At 30.5% G+C, this 26,808-nt stretch overlaps 1 protein-coding gene across 2 annotated transcripts; it reads right to left on the reverse strand.

Moving 5' to 3' along the window:
* Nucleotides 1-23,073: 23,073 nt before the first annotated feature.
* LOC108462053 (protein HIGH ARSENIC CONTENT 1, mitochondrial) lies at nt 23,074-26,004 on the reverse strand. 2 transcript variants are annotated; one of them, XM_053023693.1, is made up of 6 exons: nt 25,881-26,004; nt 25,694-25,777; nt 25,343-25,416; nt 24,757-24,824; nt 23,424-23,477; nt 23,074-23,339 (listed from the first exon to the last, which is right to left on the reverse strand). In XM_053023693.1, the coding sequence occupies exons 1-6, from the start codon at nt 25,895-25,897 to the stop codon at nt 23,220-23,222; spliced, it is 417 nt and encodes a 138-aa protein (XP_052879653.1). In that variant the 5' UTR covers nt 25,898-26,004; the 3' UTR covers nt 23,074-23,219. The 2 variants fall into 2 exon arrangements, with proteins under 2 accessions (XP_052879653.1, XP_052879652.1); XM_053023692.1 differs by having other exon boundaries at nt 24,754-24,824.
* Nucleotides 26,005-26,808: the final 804 nt, after the last annotated feature.

Below are 26,808 nucleotides of genomic sequence, written 5' to 3' on the forward strand. Positions count from 1 at the left end.
CCTTGAAATCTTTGCCTAAAAGAAGATCCATTTGAACCATTAATGAGGTTTTACAAATATTGATAGTAATATCTAACCTTGACGAAACAGGCGAGATTTAGCAAGAAAACAAACAGAAAATAATGACAGAACTTACGTAATGTTCTTGCAATTGACGCTACAACCCACAGAGAATGCCCAATTAAACAAGGTAGTAAACTTATGGTAGCAATCAAGCAAGAAAGGGACAAAAAAAGAAAAGAAAGTAAGAAAGGAGACGAAAAGAATAGTAAAGGAAGAAGAGGATGAAAAGAAAGATAAAAATTTTAAAAAATAAATAAGTTTTAAGCAAATAATTATTAAAATAAAAACAACTAATTTTATTTACTAACTGACAAAAAAATTTCCTTGATGTATATGCAGAGACTTGAACGCAAGACCAGGAAGTTTATGGAGGCTTAACCATCAAACTAATAGACTTACTCTTAACATAGATTAACGTAGAAATAAATTTAAGCTGAGAGTTCAAGGGTAAGAGTTAAACCAAAATAAATAGAAATATTTCAAAAAGGAACACTTGAACTCTCGATCTCAAACACATAAACATAGCATTTAACCATAGATACAGAGACTTAATCATTGATAGAATTTATCAAATAAATGATCAAAATTTTGAGGTATTAAAATAGTAGAGTTTAACAAGGAGAAAAGAGTTGATTTATGTGGGAACACGTCGCTACGTCGTGACTTCATCCGCCGCATCGTCTTGACATCCTGATGCTCCTTATCGTGACATCGTTCGTTGCGTAGTCTCGACGTCCTGACACTCCTTGTTGTGATGTCAGGCCTGTTTTCACCTTTCTTTGGTTGCTCATCAATTTTCTTTCTATATTCTTGCAAAAAGTCTGATAAATATGAGGCACACCCTACAAATCTCCACCTTTGCTCGTATTTAACATACCTTCTTTGGCAATGCTCATCACGGGTCTAGCTTGATCTTTTTAGGATATTAACCAAGTCCAAGCAAGCTTGGACTTTAAAGCTGGAAGACTTTTAGTTTTTTGAACTGCCAAATCAAAGTTGACTCATGTCTGCTTCTTATAAACGCAATGCACTATTTTTCCAACTCCTGCACCTGGGAGAGAACCTCTTTTATTCAAAACGGTCATACATTTTTTGCTTATATAACCAAGTTACCTATGCCTCAAATGAGTCGATTTCGACTCCTTAATAGACAATGAAACTACTGCTTCACTAGTCACCATTGAATTCTGCAGAACATAAAGATTCTCGGTCTTTTGACCTCTTATCAGAGCGAGAGGTCTATGAGATACCTTAATTCTACTTGACTCAATGTCGATCCTACTGATCCCTAAATTTCTAAATTTCCCAAGGAGATGAGATTTTTCTTTAAATCAGGCACATGCTTGACATCTAATAGTGTCCTAATGATCCATTTGTGTACTTGATTTGAGCGGTGTAACAACCTGTTTTTCAGTGGTGTCAGAAACAATGATTTCAGGACCACAATTTCGATGAGTGAAGATAATATTTACGAGTCAAGTATTATGATATAGTGAATTTTATCTGATAATTTTAATTTAATTGGATAATTAGTTAAATACAAGTGGATTGTCCCAAAAGTCAAGTGGTTTTGGAAAATGAGGTTTTCAGGCCTCATTCTTATAAACTGAAATATTTATAGTGTTAATATATAGGTATATTGAATCTTGGTCCATAATTTTTAATGATTAGATAAATAATTTAGTAAAAAGGACAAAATCATAAAAACCATAAAACTTTATCGCTATTGATATTTATTTGATAAAAGGGTTAAATGTTATTAGCTTGAGGTTCCAAATGACAATAAAACCATTTTTATTATGAGTGACCGGTTCGATGGATTAATTTAAAGAAATAAAATTTAATATTTATTTAATTATATTAAATAAAGGGATAAAACATAAAAGTATACATTAAAAAAAACATAAAAGTAAAATTGTCATCTTCCATTTGCTAATTCTCCACCGTTTGGAAGGAAAGAAAACCTGAGATGCCATTGAAGAGCTTCAAGTAACCTTCATCCCTCTTGTTTGGTAAGCAAATTAATCCCGTTTCTTATAATTTTTATATTTTTGAGATCGTTGCAACTAGGTCCAACTAACCCGTATCTCTGATTTCAAAACTATTAAAGATTTTCAAACTTGTCATTAATGAATCTTAAATGTTTTTTTATATAAAATGGTAGATTTGGAAGCTATCAAATGTTTAAGGACTAATTTATAAAGTGATTTTTGTTAATTTTGAACATAAGGACTAAATTGTTAATATCTTGAAATTGATATGTAATTTTTGAAAATTTTGATAATAGGTGGTTGTAATTGAATTTATTTGAAGTTGTTTTAAAGTTTGAAGTCCAAATTGGCAAGTTATGATAAGTTTGATTTTAGGGATTAAATTGAATAAAATGTAAAAGTTTAAGAAAAATTAGGTAAAATGAAATTAAAAGATTGTAAGCATGAACTTGAGTGTTATTATGAGATTGGTATTGATATTTTGAATCTTAACTATTATATAGATCAATTTGTTGACTTAGGCGAATGGTTCTTGTAATCTAAATTGCTACGATTTTGTCAAGTAAGTTCATACTACTTCTATGATTATAATTTTTTATTAATTTTTTTAATTACATACATATAAAAATTGCTAAAATTTGAATCAGACTATGTTGTAATGAATTGAATTATGAGATAATTTCGATGGACTGAGTAAAAGTATCACATACGAGGTTTTAGATTGATTCACGACTAGACTGAGCTCTAACATTTTTTGTGGACTCAAATATACATGTGACACGGATTTAGGCTAGACTGGTAACCTATTGTTGTTTTAAAGGTTTAACCTAAACTGATAACCTTACATGTACTTATAGCTCTGGCCAGGCTATTTTTCTATGTTGTCACTGGTTCAGCCCGGACGGATAACCTGACACATATTTTTGTATATGACTAGCTCAGATGAGCATCATATGTTACTCGCACTAGTGTACTGAGTTCTTTTACAAAGTTCTATAAAAAAAAGGATATATAGTGTGAAATTGTATTGTTAATGTGGAAGAAATGCGAACTTTAAATACCCGTATATTCATTATTTATTGACCCGAAACTTTTTGAACTATGTCATGATAGGGATAATATTTTGAATAGCTATTTGAAATTAACTATTAAATGAGTAAGGTAATTTAACACTCCGGATTTTGGGGTTAAAAGTTTTTGGGTTTTGTGGTTAGGATCAGTAAGAAGGTTGCGCTATTGTGTTTAGTGACGCGTTCAAGTGTTAGAATGGGCCTACTGGTCTGGTGGTTGAGTGTGTGGTAGTTTGTCTCGGGGTCCCTGGTTCGAGTACTTGTATGTGCTTTTTGGGGAGAAATATTTTTATTTTTATTTATGTTTTATTTTGGCACGTTCTCCCACTCCTCTCCCTCTCTCAATTTTCTTTTTTTTTCTTCTCTTTTTGGAAAAGGGTTGTGTGGTGGTTTCAGAAAATCTTTGTTTTTCTTTGTCCTCGAGTCAAGTTCTGGGCATATTCGATCACGAAACAAGTGTGGGTTTCAAAACTTTCTATTGTAATTGTGATGTGTAAATTTGTTTTTGATAGAATATAAAAAATCTTGGTGTCTTCGAAAATTAATTGTTGAAGTTCGATAGTACTGTCAAATGACATGGAAATCCACTTTAATTGGTGTGCTTTTGAATCTCATCAAATAAGGGTCGATTTAGTGATTGAAAAAGTTTAATTTTTAGGCTGTTTGTAGGTGTTTTCCTGGCCACACGGGCGTGTGTCGGATCACACGGCTGTGTGGAATTAGGAATTAGGGTTTTCAGGCTATTTTGGGTGTCACACGACCAGGCCACACGGCCGTGTGGCCGATTTGGAAATTTTGTCAATTTTCACAAGGCCGTATCCCTCGGGCACATAGGCATGTGTAATTGAGAATTAGGGATTTAGTGATTTGGTGCCACACGACCTAGAGACACGGCCCTGTGGCTAATTTCGAGATTTGAGGATCCTACACGAGCGTGTGTTTTGTACACACAGTCGTGTCTGGTGGGTATATGTGCGTGTGAGACCCTCACACGGTCGTGTTATCCCTGTACTCAAATTTAGTGCAAATGGACAGAGAGTTACACGGTCTGTTCCCACGACCATGTCCCTGGTCCACACGGGCGTGTGCCTTAGTCATACGGGCTTGTGCCTCTCTTCACACGGGGCGTGTGCCTCAGTCACACGGTTGTGTGTGTAACATCCTGAAATAGAGCTAAGTCAGAATACTGGTTTCGGGACCACAAATCCAACATTGAAATATTTATTTTATGGTTATTATGAGGTCTAGAATATGGAAATATGTATGTGTTAAAGTTTCATGAAGAAATTCTATGAGTAAGGTGTCCAATTGGAAAATAAGGACCAAATTGAATAAATTACAAAACTTGGATTCTAGAAGAAATTTGCATGAAATTGCTTTAGATTATTAATTGTAAGGTATTAAAGAGCAATTTTCCAAATTTTTAAGTTTTTGGACAAAAATGGGCATGTATGGATGAAATTTTAAAGAAATGGCTTAAGGGCATTTTGGTCATTTGGCTAACTAACGAAATAAAATAGGAAAAATAAGCCAAAAATCAGCCATACTTCTCCCTCATCCAGCCAAAATTCTCAAGCTCTCCATAGCTGGGGTTTTCAACATTTTCAAGCTCAATAGTAAGTGCTCCCAAGCCTCGTTTTTAATGTTCTTCGTATTTTTAAAATCTCGGTAGCTTATTCTCTCCATTTCTACCCATATTTTGAGTTAGGGTTCATGTTTACAAAATGATCCATGTGTGACATGTTTATTCTTTGATGTTTTATGGACGTATAAAGGTTAGATGTGTGTTAAACATCTTTTTCTAGGTGATTTTCATGAAAAACACCAAAAAGTACTTTTTTGCAAAATGTGCAAAATATGAAGTAGAAATGTGAAATAATGGAAAAGTGTGGGCTACCATAAGAGGAAAGAACAACCGGCTAGGCTTGGGTAAGGTAGAAATTACATGCATATTATTATACGAACCTAGGGACTAAATCGTAAAAATGTGAAAGGTTAGGGGCAAAATAGTCATTTTGTACGGGGGTGAAATTTAGGTTCAAAAAGAAAAATGTGAGGTATTTATGATTCATTTTTATTATTATAGACCCCGAGGAACAAATTTCGGAGGTCGATCGAGGAAAACAAAAGGTTTCAGAATAACCAAAACACGAAACCGAGACGAATACTAGGTAAGTTTGGATAACTTAAAGTAAACTCGTAATATGCCTAATTGCATGTTTTATGAATGTATGATGATTGTATTTGACGATGGCATGAAAGTCCAAGAAATGTGTTATTAAAAATGACATGATGATAAATTCCCCGATTGAGGTTAAAAGGAAGTTCGATGGATAAACCATGATTTACATGTGACTTGAGATCCTGTATGTGTTGCAGAAAAGGATTTAGCCCAGATGGGTAATCTGTTGATCTCAAATATAGAAAGGATCTAGCCTGGGACGGGTGTTCCTTGAGTGATCGAGCCTCCCAAAGAATATGTGTGCATTGTGGATTTAGCCCAGACGGGTAGTCCGATTAGGATCTAAATTTAGCCTAGACTGGTAATTCAAATCCAAGCCCATTACTAGTGTTGTCACTATAAGGGATTTACCCTGGACTGGTAATCCCGACATCACCTTATGAGTTGATATTACGGGGGATTTAGCTTGGACTGGTAATCCCGCCGTAAGATGTGAGGTTCGCGGGAGTGCATACATGAGATGATCACTCTTATAACTTGATGGTAAATGGATAATCCATTAAGATTTTCTGAGAGACTCAATGGGATTAACATGAGATATAAAAATGAAAATGTTGAAATGATGAGCTCATCTTAGACAAGTTACATGGTGTATTATTATATGTCTAACTTGTTGACTGAGTGCATGTGATAGGGAAAACATTTCATGCTTGTTGGTTTTATTGTCTAATATGGTTGCATGCTAAATAATTGGTAAGTTTACTTTCCAGTTATTCGGGCTTACTAAGCATATCAATGCTTACCCCCTCTCTTTTTTCCTTTTCTTTTTAGAGCTTGAGGACTCATAAAGATTGAAAGACGGTTGGTGAGTCAACACACTATCAACTTGTCCAGCTTTGGTATGTGGATATTTTTATTTTGTTCAATGGCATGTATAGGGCTTTTGTTCATTTTGTAATATGTGTCATTTGATTTGCCAATATGAAGGCTTGTAAAGGTATACATGTCCACATGTATATGGCCATGGGAATTGGCTCATTTTGTTGTAAGGTATAACCTACAAAGTTGTGCATGTTTGTGTTCAAATGTTATTGTGATGATTGAACATGACGTATCACAAGTAGATACACATATGATGTGACCAAATCACATGGGATGGATTGGCAATGAGTTATAATAATGAGCCAATCTTGAATGTGTTATAAGGCATAGGATCATTGATACAAGGGAAATAACCTAGCATGTGTAAAACCGATGAAATGAGGTTTACATGCAATAAGGTTTATTAAGGTCATTTAAGTGTATAATCAAGCCTTGTTAGGTATTATGAAAACCTATAAGAGAGAATGGATGTTAGAGGGTGACCAAAGGCTTGGAAAATAGCCTAACACGGTCCACAAGGGTAGACACACGAGCATGTGTCTAGGCCGTGTGTGACACAAGGATCACGCCATGGGCGTGTGGTATGGTCGCGTGTCTCATGCACCTAAGAATTTCAAGTCAGAATGCATGGTAGTAAACACACGGGTAGAGACACGGCCATGTGTCTCAACCGTGTTGATGGCATGGCCCAGCATATGGGCGTGTGTCTTGGCCGTGTGTCTCTAAATGCATGCTGATGTCATAAACAGAATGCTCGAGTTTTTGGACATGGACGACCACACGGGCGTGTCTAGGCCGTGTGAAGGACACGGTTCATGGACATGGGCGTGTGCTTAGCAGTGTAAAAACCCCTGTAGGCTCGAAAATAAAAATAAATTCAGTTAATTTCACATGGGTAGGGGACATGGGCGTGTCCCAAAGTACACGGGTGTGTGCTATGTCTCCACACGAGCGTGTGAGACACTAATCTAGAAAGTTCCTTGAAATTTTTCTAAATTTCGGTTTAGTCCGAACCCTTTTCAATGTATGACTTGGGCCTCGTAGGCCCATAATAGGGTCACCAAGATGTTAGTCCATTGGTTTCAAATTGAATTGAAATTTTATATCCCTTATTTTTTGAAAATGTCCAAGTACATGTCTAGTAACGCCTCGTACCTGATCCCGGTCTCGGGTACGGGTAAGGGGTGTTATAGTGTGCCTCTCTTCACACAGACTTTGACCTCCTACGCAGTCTAGGTTTTTTCACACAGCCAGGGTACACAAGCGTGTGGTCTTAGGGCACTTGTTTTGGTTCTGTGTTTGTTTTTTATCTGAAGATGTGTCTGTTTGTTTTAAACCTTGGCTAAGCCTTAGAAAGGGTAATTAAGACTTTGATTTGGGCTACGGCTTGTGTGAAATTTGTAATTATTGTATGAGATGTCTGACTTTGAACCCGGTTAGTTAGGTGTGTGTGCATATCTGTTTCTGTCTGGCTGTCTATGGATGTGCTCTTTGTTTTCTGTGTTAATGAATACATATATACACTTGCATAAAGTTTTGGGTGGGATTGTGAAGAGAAGAGAGATTGATTCTGATATGATCTGACAGTTTAACTGCAAGCTTATTTGCACTGTGGTTTACCGCACTGTACGGCACGTACGTTAGCTTTGTTGCGTACCATTATATGATTTGGTAGTGCATCTGCATGTTGATAAGCTATCATTTCTGAGCAACCCGGGGTGGCAGTTCATTGTTTCCAGGCAACCCGGAATGACTTTACATGGTGTGTAGGGTTGGATGAGCCTTTCGAGGTCCTATGTGGTGTGTATTAGTTGGATGAGCTTAATCAACTCTTATGGGGTGTGATTGGGGGACAAAGAGGTGTGTTGGCTGGATGGGCGGGTTGTATCACTTGACTGCATCTCATCCGCATCTATCTATGAGTTCTGTTTGTAAGATTAGTTGTCTATAATCTGTTTATCTAAACAACTCATGTGTAGAGCTTTCTGTGTGAACTTGGTATGCTCTTGTTATTACGCTCAGTTGGGATATTAGTTCCAAGTATACTTTCTGTCTCTATACGTGTTTGTAAATCTGTTACGCTATTGATTTCAATACTGTAATTCTGTTTCTCGTCTTGATTCGAACTCACATTGAGCTCGAGTAGCTCACCCCCTCTTAGTGTTTCCCTTTTAGGTGCCTTTTCTGTTTTCTGACGCTGGACTTGGTATGTGGAGGTCTCGGACAGTCTCAGTGGGAAATAAACTATTAGTTTGTGTTTTCAGTTTCTACTCTGATGTTCAGTTTTGAAATGTAAGGATTATAAAACTGTAGAACAAATTCCGATTTAAGCATTATTTGAGTTTTATTCTGCTTACATATATATATATAGATATATTATCTCAACTGTAATTTTACTGACTGGATTTTAAACAATAAAATATTACGATTCAACATGTCAATTGTTTTGTAAAAATTTATCTACGATCGCTTTGGTGATGAATGTGACATCCGGGATTCGTTCTAAATTCCTAGGCCAAATTTAGGGTGTTACAGGTAAGTTATTGAATTAAATTGTATGAGCTTACTAAGTATTTTATATACTTACTTTTGTTATTATGTTCTGTAGATTTTGAATACTCTAAATGTGTCGATCGGATCAGTAGGAGCTCACACCTACCATTTTCTAACTCGGTAGTTTTTGAAGTTAGAAAGTATGGTTACTTGTGGCATGTATATAAGGTGTCTACTTTGCAAATTAACGATCATATTTTAGTACTTTGGTTATGAATAATATTTTAAGTAACCTTGACATATTAAGTGCTTGGTACCTAATTAAAATTTAGTAAGTTGATGATGTTAGTCAATATTTGAATGGCATTATTTGTAAGTTTAGGTAATAGCATGACTTGATATTGAATGTTGGTGATTGTTGATGTTTGGAGTAAATGGATTGAATGGTATAAAATGGTTAAACGCATGGTTTAATAAGGTATGCATAAATTGTGAAAATAGATTCTTATGTTTTAGGTCACTTATTGAACTTTGCTTATTGATAGCTTAGTTAAAGTAAAGATGATTGTATAAGTATGTTTAAGCATGAAAAATCCTGGCATGAATGTTAATATTTTCGGTGGTTGTTGTTTCATGGTTGTATTGTGATGCCATTGAGGGCATATTGGTTAGGTTTAGATTGAATGTTTAATTAGCATGTTTTAGTGAGTTTTGAATTGGTATAAATAGGTGTAAATAATATAGCTTGATTTCTAAGAAAAGATGGACAACATTGCTAGTGTTTAAAGGTGTTTTGGATACACACGGCTCGTGACCCGGTTTATCACACGGTCGTGTGCCCTACACGGCTGGTAACAAGATTGTGTGCTCGGTTTAAATTTTGAAATGTTAGGTCCATACGGCATCATTCAGTTACATGGTTTTGAGACACAGCCGTGTGTCTCCTTCCACACGGTTTGAACTCTGTCACAAGTTTTGGCAACACGACCATCTCCCTACACCATACGTCTTTGCCCTGTCATACAACCATGTGACCCTTGTTTTTATTATTTACCTATATTTTTGTAAAAGTTTCAATTTAATCTAGAATTAATTTCGATTTGTTTTAAATGTTCTGTAAGTTTGATTTAGGTCTTGATATGATTGAATAACATGGTAATGATTGTAATTTATTTTGAATTGATCTTTTTAGGTCTGTTAAAGTGGTTGGTGACCCCTGTTTTGCATTTTACTTGTTATTTTGTAAATGTTTTAGATTGATCACGATTTAGTTTTGAACTTATTCAAAGGTTTTCATAAGCCGACTAAGACTCGGATTTGATTGTAATGCATTTTTAACATGTAATTAACTTACATTTATTGATTATTGAGTAATATTGAATAAATTGCTTGTAACTGTTCTAGTTTACTATTGTAGCATCCTATAGCTCGAGTCCGGTGACTGGACCATGTATAAGGTGTTACAAACAGTACCAAAACCGGTTGCCTTATAGGGTGAATTGTTCCACATAAGCACAACTCCATCTTTAATTGGACTATTTGTGGAGAAAAAGTCCTTTTTTGGACACATATGGAAAGAGCAACTCGAATCTAGAATTCACTTGGACGTAAGTTTGGACCTTTCAATTGTAGACACCAACAACCAATCATCACCCTTGTCCTTGGCCACACTAGCATCAAGTACCTCAGCCTTCTATTCCTTATCGCTCTCAGTAGTCCTCCTATTTTTATTTTTCAACTTCTAACATTCTGTCTTTATATGACCCAACTTCTTGTAGTAGTTACATGTCTTGTCACGATTCCTTGACTTCGATCTTGACCTATATTTGTTATAACCTGAATCCTTAGATTGTTGCTTGCCTCTAGCAACCAAACTCGAGGCTTAACTACCAGACTCGCTACCCGAACCTAACTCATTATCGAGTTTTTCCTTGCTCAACAAGTTCCCATTCACATCCTCAAATGAAAGTTTATATCTACCATAAATCAGGGTCTCCTCGAAAGTTTTATACGAATGGGGTAAAGAGCACAATAATAACATAGCCTGATCTTCATCATCTACATTGACCTCAACATTCTTTAGATCATTCAAGAGAGTAACAAATTGACTGATGTGACCCCTAAGGTTCTGACCTTTATCCATACAGTATGTGTATAGGCGTTGTTTCAACACTAATCTATTCGCTAGAGACTATCATATAAAGGGTTTCTAATTTTCTCCATAGGGTTGTTGTCATTTTTTATTGTAAGCATCTCTTGCAACACATTGTTCATGAGACATAATTGAATTGTTGACAGAGCCTTCACATCAAGCCCTTCCCGTTTTTTGACTGGTCTAGATTTTTGGGCTTTTCCATAATAACGACCCTTTTTAATCCGTTTTGAACTAGAATTATCGTCACCTCAACTTGCCATAAATTGAAATTTGTGATCCCATCAGACTTTTTGATATTGAATCTCATTGTTTCCATCCTGAACAAGTTGATTGCAAAATCTGAACCAAGCTCTGATACCAATTTGTTAGGGATCGACCCGTATCAACAAAGAAATAGAAAAACAAAGAAGATCGATCACACAAATCTTACGTGGAAAACTACTCCAAAGAGGATAAAAACCACAGGCAAATGAAGTTTTGACTTTTCACTAAATGAGTAAACAAACGAAAGTATAATATGGAGAAAATAAACCTAAATGTACTAAATATACAAACTCAAACCTCGAAAAACAAAGCCCTAACTTGGGAACAAAATTCTCTACATAGCTACCACGAAAAATCTCACCAAAACTCATCTGCGACTACATCTTTGTCGCCCCCAAAAGAAAAGCCATGTAGTGTTACATGTTTAATTGCCTTTTAATTGGCCTATCAAAACAGATATACAAAGACCCTTTAAATAGGCTAATATTAAAGTCCTAAATATTCTTAGATTAATCAAAGTTCAACTGGGAAAAGATAACAAAGTTTAATTGGGAGAAAATACCCGATTTATGTGGAAACATGTCGCCACATTGTGACATTGTTTATTGACTCATCGTGACGTTGTTCGTCGTATCGTCCCGACGTCCCAATGCTCCTCGTCGTGACATCAGACCTTGATTGGCCTTTCTTTGGTTGCTTCTCGATTTGGCTTTCCAAATGCTTGCAAAAAGTCCAATAAATGTGAAGCACACTCTACAAAACACTCACCACTAATAAAAACTTTATGAACATGAATTCATTATTTATGCACAAATAAATATTTTTATAAAAGTTAGAAATTCTAAAATAAAGACAAAATTACGAAAATCATATAAATATGAAACTCCCATAAAGCAAAATTTAATGAAAATTTTTGAAGCAATACCTTAATATTGCGAACTATTAAAAAATGATATTTTGGGAAAAATTAATTAATTGCCTGTGGGGCTGTGTCTTGATTTTCATATAAATATATATTTAGTTTATAGTTATCAATATTTACAAATACATAAAAATCTCGATTGGATACATCAAATTTCTATTCATTATTTTAAATTATTACCTTTAATATAGATTTTACATAAATATGTGAAAAATCGTAATATATATTTAATATTGGTAATCAATTGTAAAAAAAAAAATACTGGTAGTATGAGAAAACATTAGATATTGATAGGTAATCAATACAAAAATCATTTTTACCAATCATATCAAAGTTTTAAAAGGTATAATTGATATATACATTAAAAGTTATACTAACAGATTTATTGAAAAGTAAATAAAATTTACTTTGATTTAAAGTTATAACATTAATCAATTGATTTAAGATAATTTAATTTTAATTTCATATTATTTGAACTAAATCAATTTTATACCAAAGGACTAGGGTGTTAATAGGGCTTGACCTCCTAAAATAAAAATTTTCAATTTAGGCTCTTTAAAATTTTTAAAATTTAAAATTAATAAATTTAAAATAATATTTTACCTCCTAAAATTATAAAAATATAATTTAATTTTTAAGAATTATAAAAATATAAACTATTAAAATGGTAAAATTATATTTTTATAATTGTAAAAATTACAATTTTAATTTTGACCTTCTGCTTCACACTTGAATACTAATAAGATTGTATAGAACATATAACAAACAATCCCACGAACAAAGAGTTGTAAAATTAATTATAAACCAATACAAATATATATTATTTTTATAGTGATATGAAAGGTAAATATTATTTTAGGAAGTATTATTACCGTATATCCATTAGGAGTATTAAAATTGGTTTTAAAATGAACAAATTGGAATAAATAAATCAATTATTTCTAATTAAGATTTCATAAATAATATTTAAAGAATAAAGATATTTATAATTTAGATAAATTAAATAAAAATTACAGCATTAATTGAAAATTTTAAATTCACTCTAGTTTCTTATTTAAGATTACTTTAGTAAATTAAGAATATAATTTTAGTAATAATAATATCTAAAATTTAGTATTAATTTTACTAACTTTCGCTACAAAGAAACTTTAATGCAAATCTCTTAATAAAAAGCACACAGATATTAGTAGGATATTGAAGGTCTCTATAACCTAGTATGGAGGAGTTGTCTACACAACTACATGACCCCGGTCTACATTTGGTATTCGCGATGTGTTTCTATGGCAGCTCTTGCTGAGCCAGAAGCTGATTTGGTACATGAAGGAAAAACTTGCAGATACAACATTTGATGAGCAAAAGGTTTGGTCTACTCTAGAATCATATCTATGTGGTTGTAAGTGTTAGAATTTTAAATAATATCTAATATAAAATTAGAACTGTAAACTAGGATCTATTATGTCTAATCATTAAGAATAAATCAAGAATAAAACTAGATACGAAAGCGTACCTGAATCCATGAATTTCTTGAAGTTTTACCCGATCTTGGGGATTTGATCTTCCAAATTAGCACACAAGAAATTCAGAGAATATATCCTCTCTCTTTCCTAATGATGGGATATTAGAAAAGATATCTTGTGTATAATTTGGGGAACATAACCCTAATATTTATAACATTGGCATATTAATTCTAATCAAATTCTAATTAGCCCATCATTAATTAAAATTTGATTAGAACTCAATTACTAGAGTATCTACACATATGTGACCCATACTTTATTTAATAATTAAAGCCCAATAAAATTTTAACCAAATTAGATCACTTTTAATTTGGGCCAACCTATCATGATAGTAAATAATAACATGTAATTACCCTTATTATATATGTGATGCCCATATTTTCCAACAATCTCCCACTTGGACCACATATATATACTAATTACTCTATAATTATATGTCATTATATAACCTTATGAGCTCAAAATTTTACTATCATATCCAAAAGGTATTCCGAACAATCTTGTCCATTAATTATGTTAACATAGAACCAATGCGACTTTCGTTACATATATCGTAACTAAATCCATCCATGATCACATATATTAACACAACCAAATGACATATATCAAGTATGGATGTGTAGCATGGAAATTACATGCAATATGATCTAAACATGTCTATTTCCAACTGGTCCTCCTTAGTGAGATCAAACCTTACCAAAATCAGATTGTGAATAAACCAAATAAACTTTATTTCTGCAGAAAATAAACTTATTATCTTTAAATTGAAATAACTGAAAATGTGTCTATAACATAAAAGCATTTAAAAATACAAACTCCCATTAAAACCAAATATTCTTTAAATGATATTACACCCATATGAGCAATGTGCTCTTATAAGACCTTAGGTGTAGTTCCTTAGTAAGCAGATCCGCAATCATGGTGCTTGTCCTAATATGCTTTATAAGCACCTAACCACTCTGAACTTTTACTTTAACAACCAGGAACTTAAAGTCTATGTGTTTTGACTTTAATGTGCTCCTGTTGTTATTGGAATAAAAGACTACAATTTGTTTTCACAATTTGCACCTTAGTGACAAAATCTTGTATCCATATTCCGTCAAAATCGGAGTTTATATACCTGATGATCTCTAACTAATTAGATCTCCGATATGTGAGCCTGTAATCTTTTGTTCTCTAAAAATACCTTATAACCCTTTTGGATGCTATCCAATGGTCCAAATCAGGGTTGCTTAAAATATCTGCCTAACATCCTAATAGTATACACAATATTCCAATGTATACAAACCTAAATGTGCATTAGATTTTCCATTGCTAAAATGTAAAAAATCTTATGCATTTTTGTAATCTCAAAATCATTCTTAGGGCATTGATTGAGGCTATACTTATTATTGACAAGCAGTATATCATTAACATATAAAACCAAATATAGAACCTTACTACCACTAAACTTATGGTATATTCGATTATCAACAAAATTCATCTCTAAATCGAATCAGATAATCATTTGGTAAATTTTGTAATATTATTGACGAGAAGTCTACTTAAGCCCATAGATGAAGTTCTTTAATCTGCAAATCATTACCTTTGCATCATCAGACACAAAGTTTTTTAATTGCACCATATAAATGTATGATCAATGTTACCATTGAGAAACCATTAACTTAATATTCATCTGATTTAACTTAATGTCAAAATATTCTACTAAAGCTATTATAACCCTTTCCCTAGTAGACATTTTTAATAACATTCATTCTTGAGGTTGTTGAGTTTGTTCTTTTGGAACAATTACCTCATCTTGAATAGGGAGTTGTTTAACATTATCTTATTGAGGTTTTAGATTCACTTCTTAATCAATGATAGGTATGATAACCTAAACATCATCAAAAGTTATAGTAGGAACTGAGTTAAAATTCAATTCCTCATTAAAAACAATGTCTCTAACATTAATTCTCCTTCCAAACTTAGCATCCTAAAAGAATGTTGCAATTCTCATCTCAAAAATATTCCTAATTGTGGGATCATAAAATTCATAGCCCTTAGATCGCTCAGTATTTTCTTGACCCTTATACTTTATAGACATCAAAGAAGTTAGAAATGATGTCATTTTAACTTTATCATTTTTAGCAAAACTTTTCTCAATTTCGTCAAGGAAATCTTGGCCTGAGTAATCTTTTCAGATTCTATGCCCCTAAAGGCTTCTAAAATTTTGTGCTTCATGATCATTAGACTCATGCAATTTGAACCGATCCCACCTCTCAAAATCCCTCTTAACATAAGGGGTGTTTTCCGCAGTGAGAGGTGTAGGTTGTTCTTCTCTTAGTGCAAGGTCTATGTCCATACAGCCAAGCACTATAAGTAAGTGCCTTTTTCATTCCTTAAAATTAGTCCATTAAGCATGGGTATAGAATTTATATTAGCAGATATTGTGGCAGTAGAAGATGAATTAGCTGAATATAGAACAAAAAGTAAATAAAAAGCTCACATCAATATTCATAAGTAAACAATAAATTCAGGATAATGGCTAATCCCATCTCAAGATACCAAACACAACATTAATATCAAGTTTTTGGATAGTAATACTAATAGTAAGCGGTACTCTTGTTGTAGCAATCAAACATTGACAATAAACTATGTCAAACAATGAATTAATCTTTGGACTAACTTATTGCTCACATAAAATACCTTATAATTGTCACACATTTATCACCACAAATGTCGTTGTAATTCTGCCAAATATTAACTTACTTTTGGGTCAATTAATAAACGCATGAATCATAAAAACATATAATCATTTTAATATTTCAAATAAACTAATCTACACAAAAGAGGTCACTTTGGCGGCATTTTGTTTCAACTAATTTATTTAAAATATTATATATCCTTAATTAAAAGTCAAAATCTGAATTTATTTGTTTTAAAATATTTACCTTAATTTCATCTTTCAATCAAATTAAAAGATAATAATATATATTTATATATATTTATCCCAAAACAACATCCAGTGAGGTTGGCAAATATAATAATAGCTGAATAAATCAAAATAACCTCACATAAGACTTTAAATTTAAACTAAAATAATTTGAATAAAGGAAAATCTCATATCGAGATATCGGACACTCCATTAATATTTCATCTTTGGACAAAATATTAACTTGTAAGTGATATCTTGGTGGAGTAATCAAACATTGACAATAAGAACATGTTGAATAATAAATCTTCCTTTGGGCCAATTTATTACTCACGTATAAACCGAATAACCGTCACATGTTTATCACCATAGTTTCACATGTAATATTATTAACTTTCATTTGGGCCAATCAATATTAACATAACTTAAGTTACATGCACACAAACTTTTATATTTTAAACCAAAATAATTTATACAAAAAAATCACTTTGGTGACTTTTTGCTTCAATTAAGTTATTTTAAAATATATGTAAACATATCAATATTCAAATTTAAATTTCCCCAATAGTCAAATGTCAAAACTATTTTTTTATTGCTTTATAGACTCTGAAATAATCCAAAATAAGGTTGTCTTCATAATACAACAAAAAACCGAAAACCTTAATTTTTTTACTATTTCTTTTTTGTTCCAAAATCATATATATCAAAACCAAACAGAAATAGTGTAGTAGTTCAAAGCCAAATAATTAACAAGCACATGTATTCATAATTTTGGCATGGATAAAAACACCAAAGCAATTCACGCATATACATGTATTCATGATCAAATAGAAAAACTTACCCTGAATTTACCATGTAAATCCAAAGTTATATTTATGATTAAACAGATATTCACATAAATACTTGAAAATTATTTTCAAGCCAATAAATCTCAAAAAACAAAATCATAATAGTTGACATATCCCACAATTCATACAATAAACCATATCATCATAATTTAACCAAATATTTGAAACCATAAGATGCCAAAACCTAAGATTATATAACCAAATTTAAAACCAAAATATTTAAATATGTATATAGTTTACATGAATTTGCACCAAAGCACCCATAAAATTGAATATATAACCATAACATTTTTTTAACTTCAATGATATCTATCAAAACTTAATTTCACCAATTAAACTATAAAAGATATCTTATTGAATAATGGTTAAAACACCTATTCACACAAACTATAATCATGCATTAATCCTTAAAATCATTGATATGCATATAATATATATACACACAAATATAAAAATAATACTGGCTTGCCTTACATATTTCATGTAAACTCAAATTTATATTCATGACTAAAGACATTATCATAAAACTTCTTTATACGCACAAATATTAAAAAAATCCATAACCACAAAATAGAAAAAGAATCCCAAATTATATAAAAGTCTTTATATGCAACTACCTATGAAAATTCATAGCCACCATATTTAAAAAAATAATCCCAAATATTTTAATTTTAGTCGATTCCATAAAGACTAAAACTTACATTAAATAATTATAAAAGAAACCAAAAGTAATCATTCGTATATATGAATTGAATTCAATGGTGAATATAACTTATCATAAATAAAGATAAAGGATGATGATTTCATATATATTCAACTACAAACAGAAAATTTAAAACGAATAGTGCAAAAAAAATATATCTTACCAACATTCATTTATTTGATTATCAAGTGAATTAACTTTCACAACCAATTATACAACCCAATTAAAATTCTTCAATTGCAAAAAAGTTGTAAGTCTGTAATTTTAATTTAATAATGACTTTAGCCAAAATTTATAAAATAATTGTGTGAAAAGAAGAGAAAGAAATCTCACAAATAAATTTTTATCAATTGATTATAAATAAATAAATAAACTTTCATCTTTCGAATAGCATATGCAAATAGTAAACTAGATTATATTTATAAAACCTTAAAACTTTATTTAAAGAATCAAAACCCAAAAATTTATCAAGAATCTCAAAGATTTAATATAATATATAATTAAAATATCAAATCCATAAAACTGAAAAAATAAAATGAATCAATCCAAAATTAATAAAGAATCAATTCATTCTCAATGATTCAACATGACAAAACTCTGATACCACTTGTTTGAATTTTAAATAATATCTAATATAAAATTAGAACTATAAAACAGGATCTATCATGTCTAATTATCAAGAATAAATCAAGAACAAAACTAGATGCGAAAGCGTACCTGAATCCATGAATTTCTTGAAGTTTTACCCGATCTTGGGGATTTGATCTTCCAAATTAGTATACAAGAAATTCAAAGAATATCCCCTCTCTCTTTCCTAAAGATAGGATATTAGAAAAGATATCTTGTGTATAATTTGGGGACCATAACCTTAATATTTATAACATTGGCATATTAATTCTAATCAAATTCTAATTAGCCCATCATTAATTAAAATTTGATTAGAACTCAATTACTAGAGTATCTACACATATTTGACCCATACTTTATTTAATAATTAAAGCCCAATAAAATTTTAACCAAATTAGATCACTTTTAATTTGGGCTAAACTATCATGATAGTAAATAATAACATAAAATTACTCTTATTATATATGTGATGTTCATATTTTTCAACAGTAAGTCCAAAGTGATGCACTTCTATTTTGTTGCTTTAATGAAATCAAAAAGGAAGTTGACTGAAAGCTACAAGAGTTTGAGATGATAACCACTTCTACAATAGTGAACTTTTGGTATTGGGTAAATTATCAAAATAGTCACTTTAGTTTATTTTAGATTACATTTTAGTTACTTATGTTTTAAATATTATATTTTAGTAATTTATGTTTAAAATATTATATTTTAGTCATTTATGTTATAATATTGTAACATTTTAATCACCAAACGTTAATTGCCATTAACAGTGTAGCGGTAAGCTGATGTGGTACATTAAATCACCATTTCAAACGAAAATTTTAGGTCAAATTTTAAAATTGGTCCTTATTTTTTTTCGTTTTGAGCAATTTAAATTTTTTCTTTTATGTCTTTGAACTTTTTTTTTTCTTTATTTTCCATTCTCTTCTCCTTCTCCCTCTATTTTCCTCCATTCTCCATTTATTTTAATGTAGTTTTTCTATGTTTTCTATTTGTTAAAACAAGTCTCTATACTTTTATATTTTTTGAACAATTAAATTTTTTTTAATTTATTTATTTTCCTTTTCTTTATCTCCTCTATTTTTCTCTCTTGTCATATTATTCACTGTTGAAACATAATCTTTGCCCACCAAATAAACCATGTCTTTGTTTCTTTCACATGATTCTTAGATTGAATTTCACTCAAAACTGTCACTCAAAACTGAATATCAATAATTCTTAATCAAATCTCGATTTGAATATAATCTAATTTTGAAACTAAAATTGGATATAACTAATCAATATAAAAACCATATCATTAATCAAATTTAAACATAAATTGAATTCTTTATATTCAAAACAATTTTTTTCCATTTTCAAACTTTTGCAGAATTGTGTAGATTATTCATTTGCTTTTCTTTTATTTTCTGACGAATAAAATTAAGCAAATGATAAAATTGATCTAAACCTTCTTGGATATCCCCAAGCAAACTTGATTGGAAGCTAAGCATGGTTGAATCGAAGAGAGAAAGAGAGCATGGAACTAAACTGGTTTGGTTAAAGTTGAGGGTAAGTTTTGTATGGTGATCGTTTTAGTCATTGAAAGTGTAAAGCCCGTTTGAAGAATCCTTAAAACAACATAGTTTTGAGGGCAAGAATGTTGTAGGTAAGATAGATAAGTTGATTGTGGAGATTGGTTAGGAAGTTAAGGTAACGGGCTCGGGAAACTTTGTTGAGGGTGGATCGGCATAAGTCATGATTGGCAAGGTCTTAGAATGATGCGAGCTTGTGGACTAGGCCATTAAGAGATCCAAATTGGTTCGTTAAAGTGATGATGGATGAAGAAGGTTTGTAATTGTGGGGTGAGAATATGCGAAACAAGTTTTATTTTGATTCCAACTTTCACCTTTTCTTTTTTCATAAACATAAGAAAGTTTTAACAAATGGAATATTTAGAAAAACTATGTTAAAAGAGATGGAGAAAGGAGAAAAACAGAGGGAGAAACACAAGAGAATGGAAAATAAAGTGGAAAAAAGTTAAAAGAATGTAAAAGAAAAAATTAAATTGCTCAAAATGAAAAATATAAGGACCAATTGTAATTTAACCTAAATTTTTTGTTTAAAATGATGATTTGATATGCCACGTTAGCTTACGTTACACTGTTAACGATAATTAATGGGTCAGTGATTAAAATGTTACATCACACTAAAAGACTAATACGTAATATTTCAAGTATAAGTGACTAAAATATAACCTGAGATAAATAAAAGTGACTATTTTAATAGTTTACCTTAATATTTGATAAAAATAGTGTGAGATTTCGTTTGTAAAACTGTGAATGTGTGATTGTATGATTTTTCTTTTCCAAAAATCGTTTATGAGCATAACAAAATGGAATATTTACAAATTAAGAAAAAATAAGAGCACATTAAAAATATAATAATTTCTATGTTTGACCAAAATATTTTCTATATAATAGTATTTTAAAATAAATCTTGCATATAAAATCAAGTATATGAAGTTTTACCCATAACATAGTCCATAAATATTAAAAGATTTTTGTTTAGAAAGAATAAAAATTATTTAATAAAATCAATGCAAACGAAAGAAGTTTATTGTAAGAAAAATGGGCATGGCATTAAAACTTTTTCACTAATTTAGATCATTATATCCCTATGATTTTTTGTTAAAATCTTTCAGTAATGTACATCCAATGGTCAAGATTAACAAGCATTCAATATCTTTTATATGAAACGTCACTCAATAGCTAATTCATCCACTTGTCAAAAAATATGAAGCCACCTAAGCATGCTGGATTATTTCCTTGTTTCCCAAGTAATTTAAATCTGTATAGAAGATATTATCTTTTGTATAGAGTACAACTTTGAGAATTAATATAGTTACTCTGTTCTGTTTATGGTAATTTTGCTTATTCAATTAGATTTCCTTTCTTTATATTAAAGAATAAGGTAATGATTGAGTCTATTTTTCAGAGGTAAAGGATGGGTTATTTTCTGTAACTTAATTTTATATATAAGAATAAATTGTATAATTTTTATTTTCATTTCTTAGAATGTTTTCAATTTTGACTTTTTAATGAAAGAAACTAAAATTTGATTGTCTCATGATAGAGTTTTTTTTTTTTGTTAGAAGGATGACATCGTTAATTATAATAATTGTACAAAGATAAGGGATATAAAAGACAAGTTCAGTAGAAATTACAATTAAAAACGTATTCATTATAGAAAGAGCAAACATTCGCTTTTAGCCACAAACAATGGTTCATGACAACCAAGATCTCAAAGTATAAACGGTCATCCCTCTTAAACTAGAAAAAGATGAGGAATCACCACCATTCACATAAGTGTCAAGTATTAATGAAAACATTAGTGTGTATGATTTCTATTATCGAGTGCCTCTATTTTCCACTTAAGACATTGCTTAAAAAGAGGGAGAGAAATAATGAAGCATGAGATAGAGCCGAGCATCCTTAATCACCCACTAGAAGACACTATAAGAGAGCAGAGGCTCGAAGCTACCTAAATTGGCCGAAACCAACCATTAATGACACCTAAGTCAAAACAACACCCAAACAATGATTAAATTGACGAAGATCTTGGATCTGACAAAAACAGAAAAACAAGAAAAGTGGCATCTGGAGGCTTTTAAAACTGGCACCCATCCACCATCCGAGAGTTGCAACAAAACTCTCACAAAAAGCATAACACCACATCGGTCCTTCCTTAATAAAGGTTTGCTTGGGAGAAGAAAAAAGAGCTACGAAAGCTAAGACAAGCGCCCAAAAGGGATTATTAAACCAAGAGGAGGGCATCAAAAAACAGAGCAGAACAAGTAGAATGACGACTAACCATCGGCAGCATGTGGTTGGCTGTCTAAATCGAGAAACAGAAAGAAAAGGTTGGAAGCTAACTATGGTGCTAGACAGTGTTGAAAATGATTTGATAAACAGGAGCATAGATTGGTTGGAAGACTTGGGCAAGAAGGAATTGAGAGATTTGTAATTACATTATGGGCGTTACAGGACTCAAGAAATGGGGATAAGTTTTGGAATATTAAAGACAACAGCAAGAATAGTGGAAAGGGCAACACGCACGCACAAGTGCATTCAAGGGAAGTTACACCCAAGGAACCGTACCAAAAGGCGAATTACGATGAAATCTTTGATTAAAACAACACATCAGGAGGAGATTTTGAATGCTTTGCTATTGGGCCGCAATAAGGTAGACATTGAAATCGACTCAAAGCATAAGTTTTGGTGTTTCAATTTCATGTTCATTATGCAAGCATTTAAATCAATTTTACTTCTATTTATAAAATCTATTTTTAAACTCGATCCATAAACAAATATACTTAAATAAAACTCAAAACATGATATAGCAAAATTCAATGAAATTAATCGATTATATCATACTTATTATTTAAAAATAAAGGAAACTAAAAATATAAAAACCAGATTAAATTAAACAGAAGTACGTATAAGAAAACAAATATAAGATTGAGCCATAGCATATAGTATGGCAAAATTGAACATGATTTTGATTTATTTATTTTCCCAAACATTCATACGAAGGTGGAATTTAATTTTAATTAAGGGCGAAATTTGCAAAAAGTTTTGAGCTCTTCAGCAGGTTTATCCCCGGCAGATGTGAGTCCAGCGTCGACCCAAGCTGAATAACCACCTTCCATGTTACTCACATTCTCATAACCCTGTCTCCAACAATAAACCCATAAATTATTTTATATTTGACAAATTAGACCAAACACATTATTATAATAAATTAATAAACTCACAGCCTCGATAAGATCAACACAAGCTCGGACACCTCGTCCTCCACTGTTGCAACCCTGCCAATTATGTTTTCATCAACTCGATTTTCTAAAATATATGCAACTTTTACAAAATCATATTTATATTTTGGTTCAACTCTATTGAAGGTTATATATTATATGTTATTTCCTCCATTTAATCTCTTTGTTATAATTTCATAATTTTCACTTATATCTTTTTTTTAAAATGTGTCTTTTTTCATTAATTTTACTAAATACTTTGATTCGATTTATTTTTAAAATATATGATGATGAGATATATACATCTTGATATTATTGTAGTATTAGACAAATTGTTTGCACATTTGAAAAATGCAAAAAGAGAAAATGCATAATACTTGCTCTATTATATATATATATATATATATATATATATATGCCACATCTTAAAAAAATAAGACACATCAAATTATTGACCTCAAAATTAAAAATACACATTTTTAAAAAATAGAAAAACTCAAAAATCAAGGAATTAAATCTTATATTTATGCATTGATAATATATATATTCATACACGATCAATAAATTAAATGATATTATATTATTAAAATATTTAAAATAAATACTAAAAATTCTATCACACGCCTCTATATAAACTACATATTTAGAACACAGAGATGTGACATCATAAAATAAATAGGAAAACACATTGTTTGAAATTAATTAATAAAACACATGAAATATGTATAGTTATAGTAAATTATGCACATTAAAATAAAATGTATAAAAATCAAAATAAAGTTTTGGTTGAGTGGTAAATTTAAAGTTTTACTTATTTAATTGATGTGAGTTCAAATTCCACTATATACATATTATTATTATATATTATTTAAAAAAAGATTAAACCATTCTCAAATGATATAACTTATTTTAATTACAAAAGATATTTCCGTAATTTCTCTAATCAAGTTGGTAATCAGTTGACTCCTAACACCAAATTAATAAGGACTTTATAAATAATAAGTACATATATACAACTGATAGGAATAATAAATTTCACATATTAAAATAAAATGTGTAAAACATATTAAAATGAAATTTTAGTTGAGTAGTGAATATAAGGTTTTATCAGTGCAATTGATGTGAGTTTAAATATCATCATATACATATTTTATTGATTTTATTAAAATAAAAAATTAAAATACCCTCAATTTAATTATGAAAAGATATTTATATAATCTCTCTAATTAAATTGGTGGTATAACTTAAATAATAGTATAGATAAATGAATATAATTTTAATGAAATAAGATGACGAGGATATATAAATTATCAAACATAAAATATTATGTTACCACAATTATGTGATCATCCTTTTTCAAGATTAAGGAGACCTCCTTCAGGAACTCTGGATTTTTCACTTTACCTAGTTAATTGTTGCCACAATAAATAAAGATGAATTAGATACATAAGTTGATGAAAGTGTTCAACATAATTGATTTTATTATTATTGGATAAGTGTTTTTGTTGCTTTTCACATTTTCAAGACTTATATTGTCACATCAATGAATTGGATATTTGAGCTACCCATCCAAATAACTTGTATAAAAGTCAAACCAACCAATTATTTGTTTAAATTTAATCTAGTACCAATTAAATAAACAAAATTATCTTAACCTCTTAAATATGCCATTGTTTAAGTCAACTCTTTTACTAATATAATAAATTTAATCTTTAATTTTCATTATTTTTCGGATGAAAAATTATAACAAAATCAAAATAAATTCTAAGATTGATTCAATTATTTAAAATGGATGGATTGATTAGCAGTAGATTTTATAATGTATTGAGAGGTGTTAATTACCCCCAAAAAAAAAAAACTCCAACTTGAAAATGCCATTCTCTAATTAATAAAATAAATATTAGATAATCTAAATGAATTACCTTCTTGTGTGATGAACATGTAAGGAACATTGAAAGCATGGTCAATATGACTTTTACTGAACTCCTCGGGTGTCCTATTAACAAAAACAATATTTATTTTTTTAAGTAATGTTGTAGAAATTAATGATAAATTTCAAAAAGTAAGTAAGAAATTTATTTTTCAGGTACTATTTAAATATATGAATAAAAACTGTGATCAAATATCTTCTTTGAATGAGGTTGAGGCATTGCAAAAACAACCAATCTTTTTTCTTTCTTTCTTCTGCCTTGCAAATACATACAAGTTAGCTTACTTTAACCACATCACTTCCTCAGAAATTGGAGAAAAGTAAGCATAGAAACAGGAGAGACCTCACATCCAGATAGCAGTAGTTTGATCCAAGCAAATCTTTTGCAGATATTACATTCACAGTGGCAACTTCTTCAGGCGTACAACTATTACCAAAAACAGTAGGTTAGGTGGTGGTTCAAAAACGACAGAATTATATGTATACATTTCCCTTACACTAATAAGCTTAGCTAGAAATAAAAGAGTCACCTCTTAGGGGCATCCATGAAAAATGATAATGAATTTGTCTTCAGCTTTTGCAGATCCCAAGTCAATTTTCTGACGGCTTTATATAACAAATCTCATCTGCTTTTCCCTTCTACTTGTTAACCATTGTGCACAGAGTTGACTTTATCATTTCTAGTATTTTCTTACATAATAATTTATAGCATACATATGTAATCATGACTTTTATATATATCATCTTGAAATTGAAATTGTGTCTGACAAAAGAATGATAATAAATTGTTTAAATTTTGTTATTGTATACTGTATAAGTTGTGAATTTAATACTTATACTATAATTTAATCGTTACCATTGAAATTAAGACTGAATTATAAAATTAAAAATATATGAATTAAAAATGTTTAAATTGAAAATAAAGACTAAACTCATAACTTCTACATAAAACATGATTAATAATAGAATCAAGTAATGGATTTAACTGCTATTATTTTGATTTAGGATTAAAATTTTAATTTTTTTAAAAATATGAAAATTAAAATTAATCAAAATAAAATAAAATAGACTAAATCCGAATAGAGAATAATAGTAGAATTTTAACTAATAAATTTCTTTTCATCTTCCGGGAGTTTTATATACAACTCTCATTTGGCAATATTTTGGTTGTTATTTACAGTGTATTTTTTAATTAAAAATAAAATATTGTAATATACTCCTTTCTTTTTATATATTTACTTTATATCATACAATCACATTTCACCCTCTCAAATTTTCTAATAAAAATTTAAGACCTATTTATAACCTTCAAATGATTTTCCATCTTTTGAAGGTAGTGGAGTTTATAAAATTATGAAGGATATTTTATAGTATGCATCATGCAACTTTTAATTTTCCTTTTATAATATAGATTTTAGTTTCTTACTTAAGTTACGCTAAAGGCAATTCGCAAGTTCA

This window comes from Gossypium arboreum, chromosome 13 (genome assembly GCF_025698485.1).
Source record: "Gossypium arboreum isolate Shixiya-1 chromosome 13, ASM2569848v2, whole genome shotgun sequence".
NCBI classification, from domain to species: domain Eukaryota; kingdom Viridiplantae; phylum Streptophyta; class Magnoliopsida; order Malvales; family Malvaceae; genus Gossypium; species Gossypium arboreum.

What these genes read in the sequence shown, in the direction of transcription:
- LOC108462053 (XM_053023692.1), bottom strand. An exon ending in TACTGCTATCTGGATGTGAG is followed by an intron (nt 25,417 to 25,693) that starts GTCTCTCCTGTT and finishes TTTTGTTAATAG; the next exon opens with GACACCCGAGGAGTTCAGTA. An exon ending in CATGTTCATCACACAAGAAG is followed by an intron (nt 24,825 to 25,342) that starts GTAATTCATTTA and finishes ACAATTAACTAG; the next exon opens with GTAAAGTGAAAAATCCAGAG.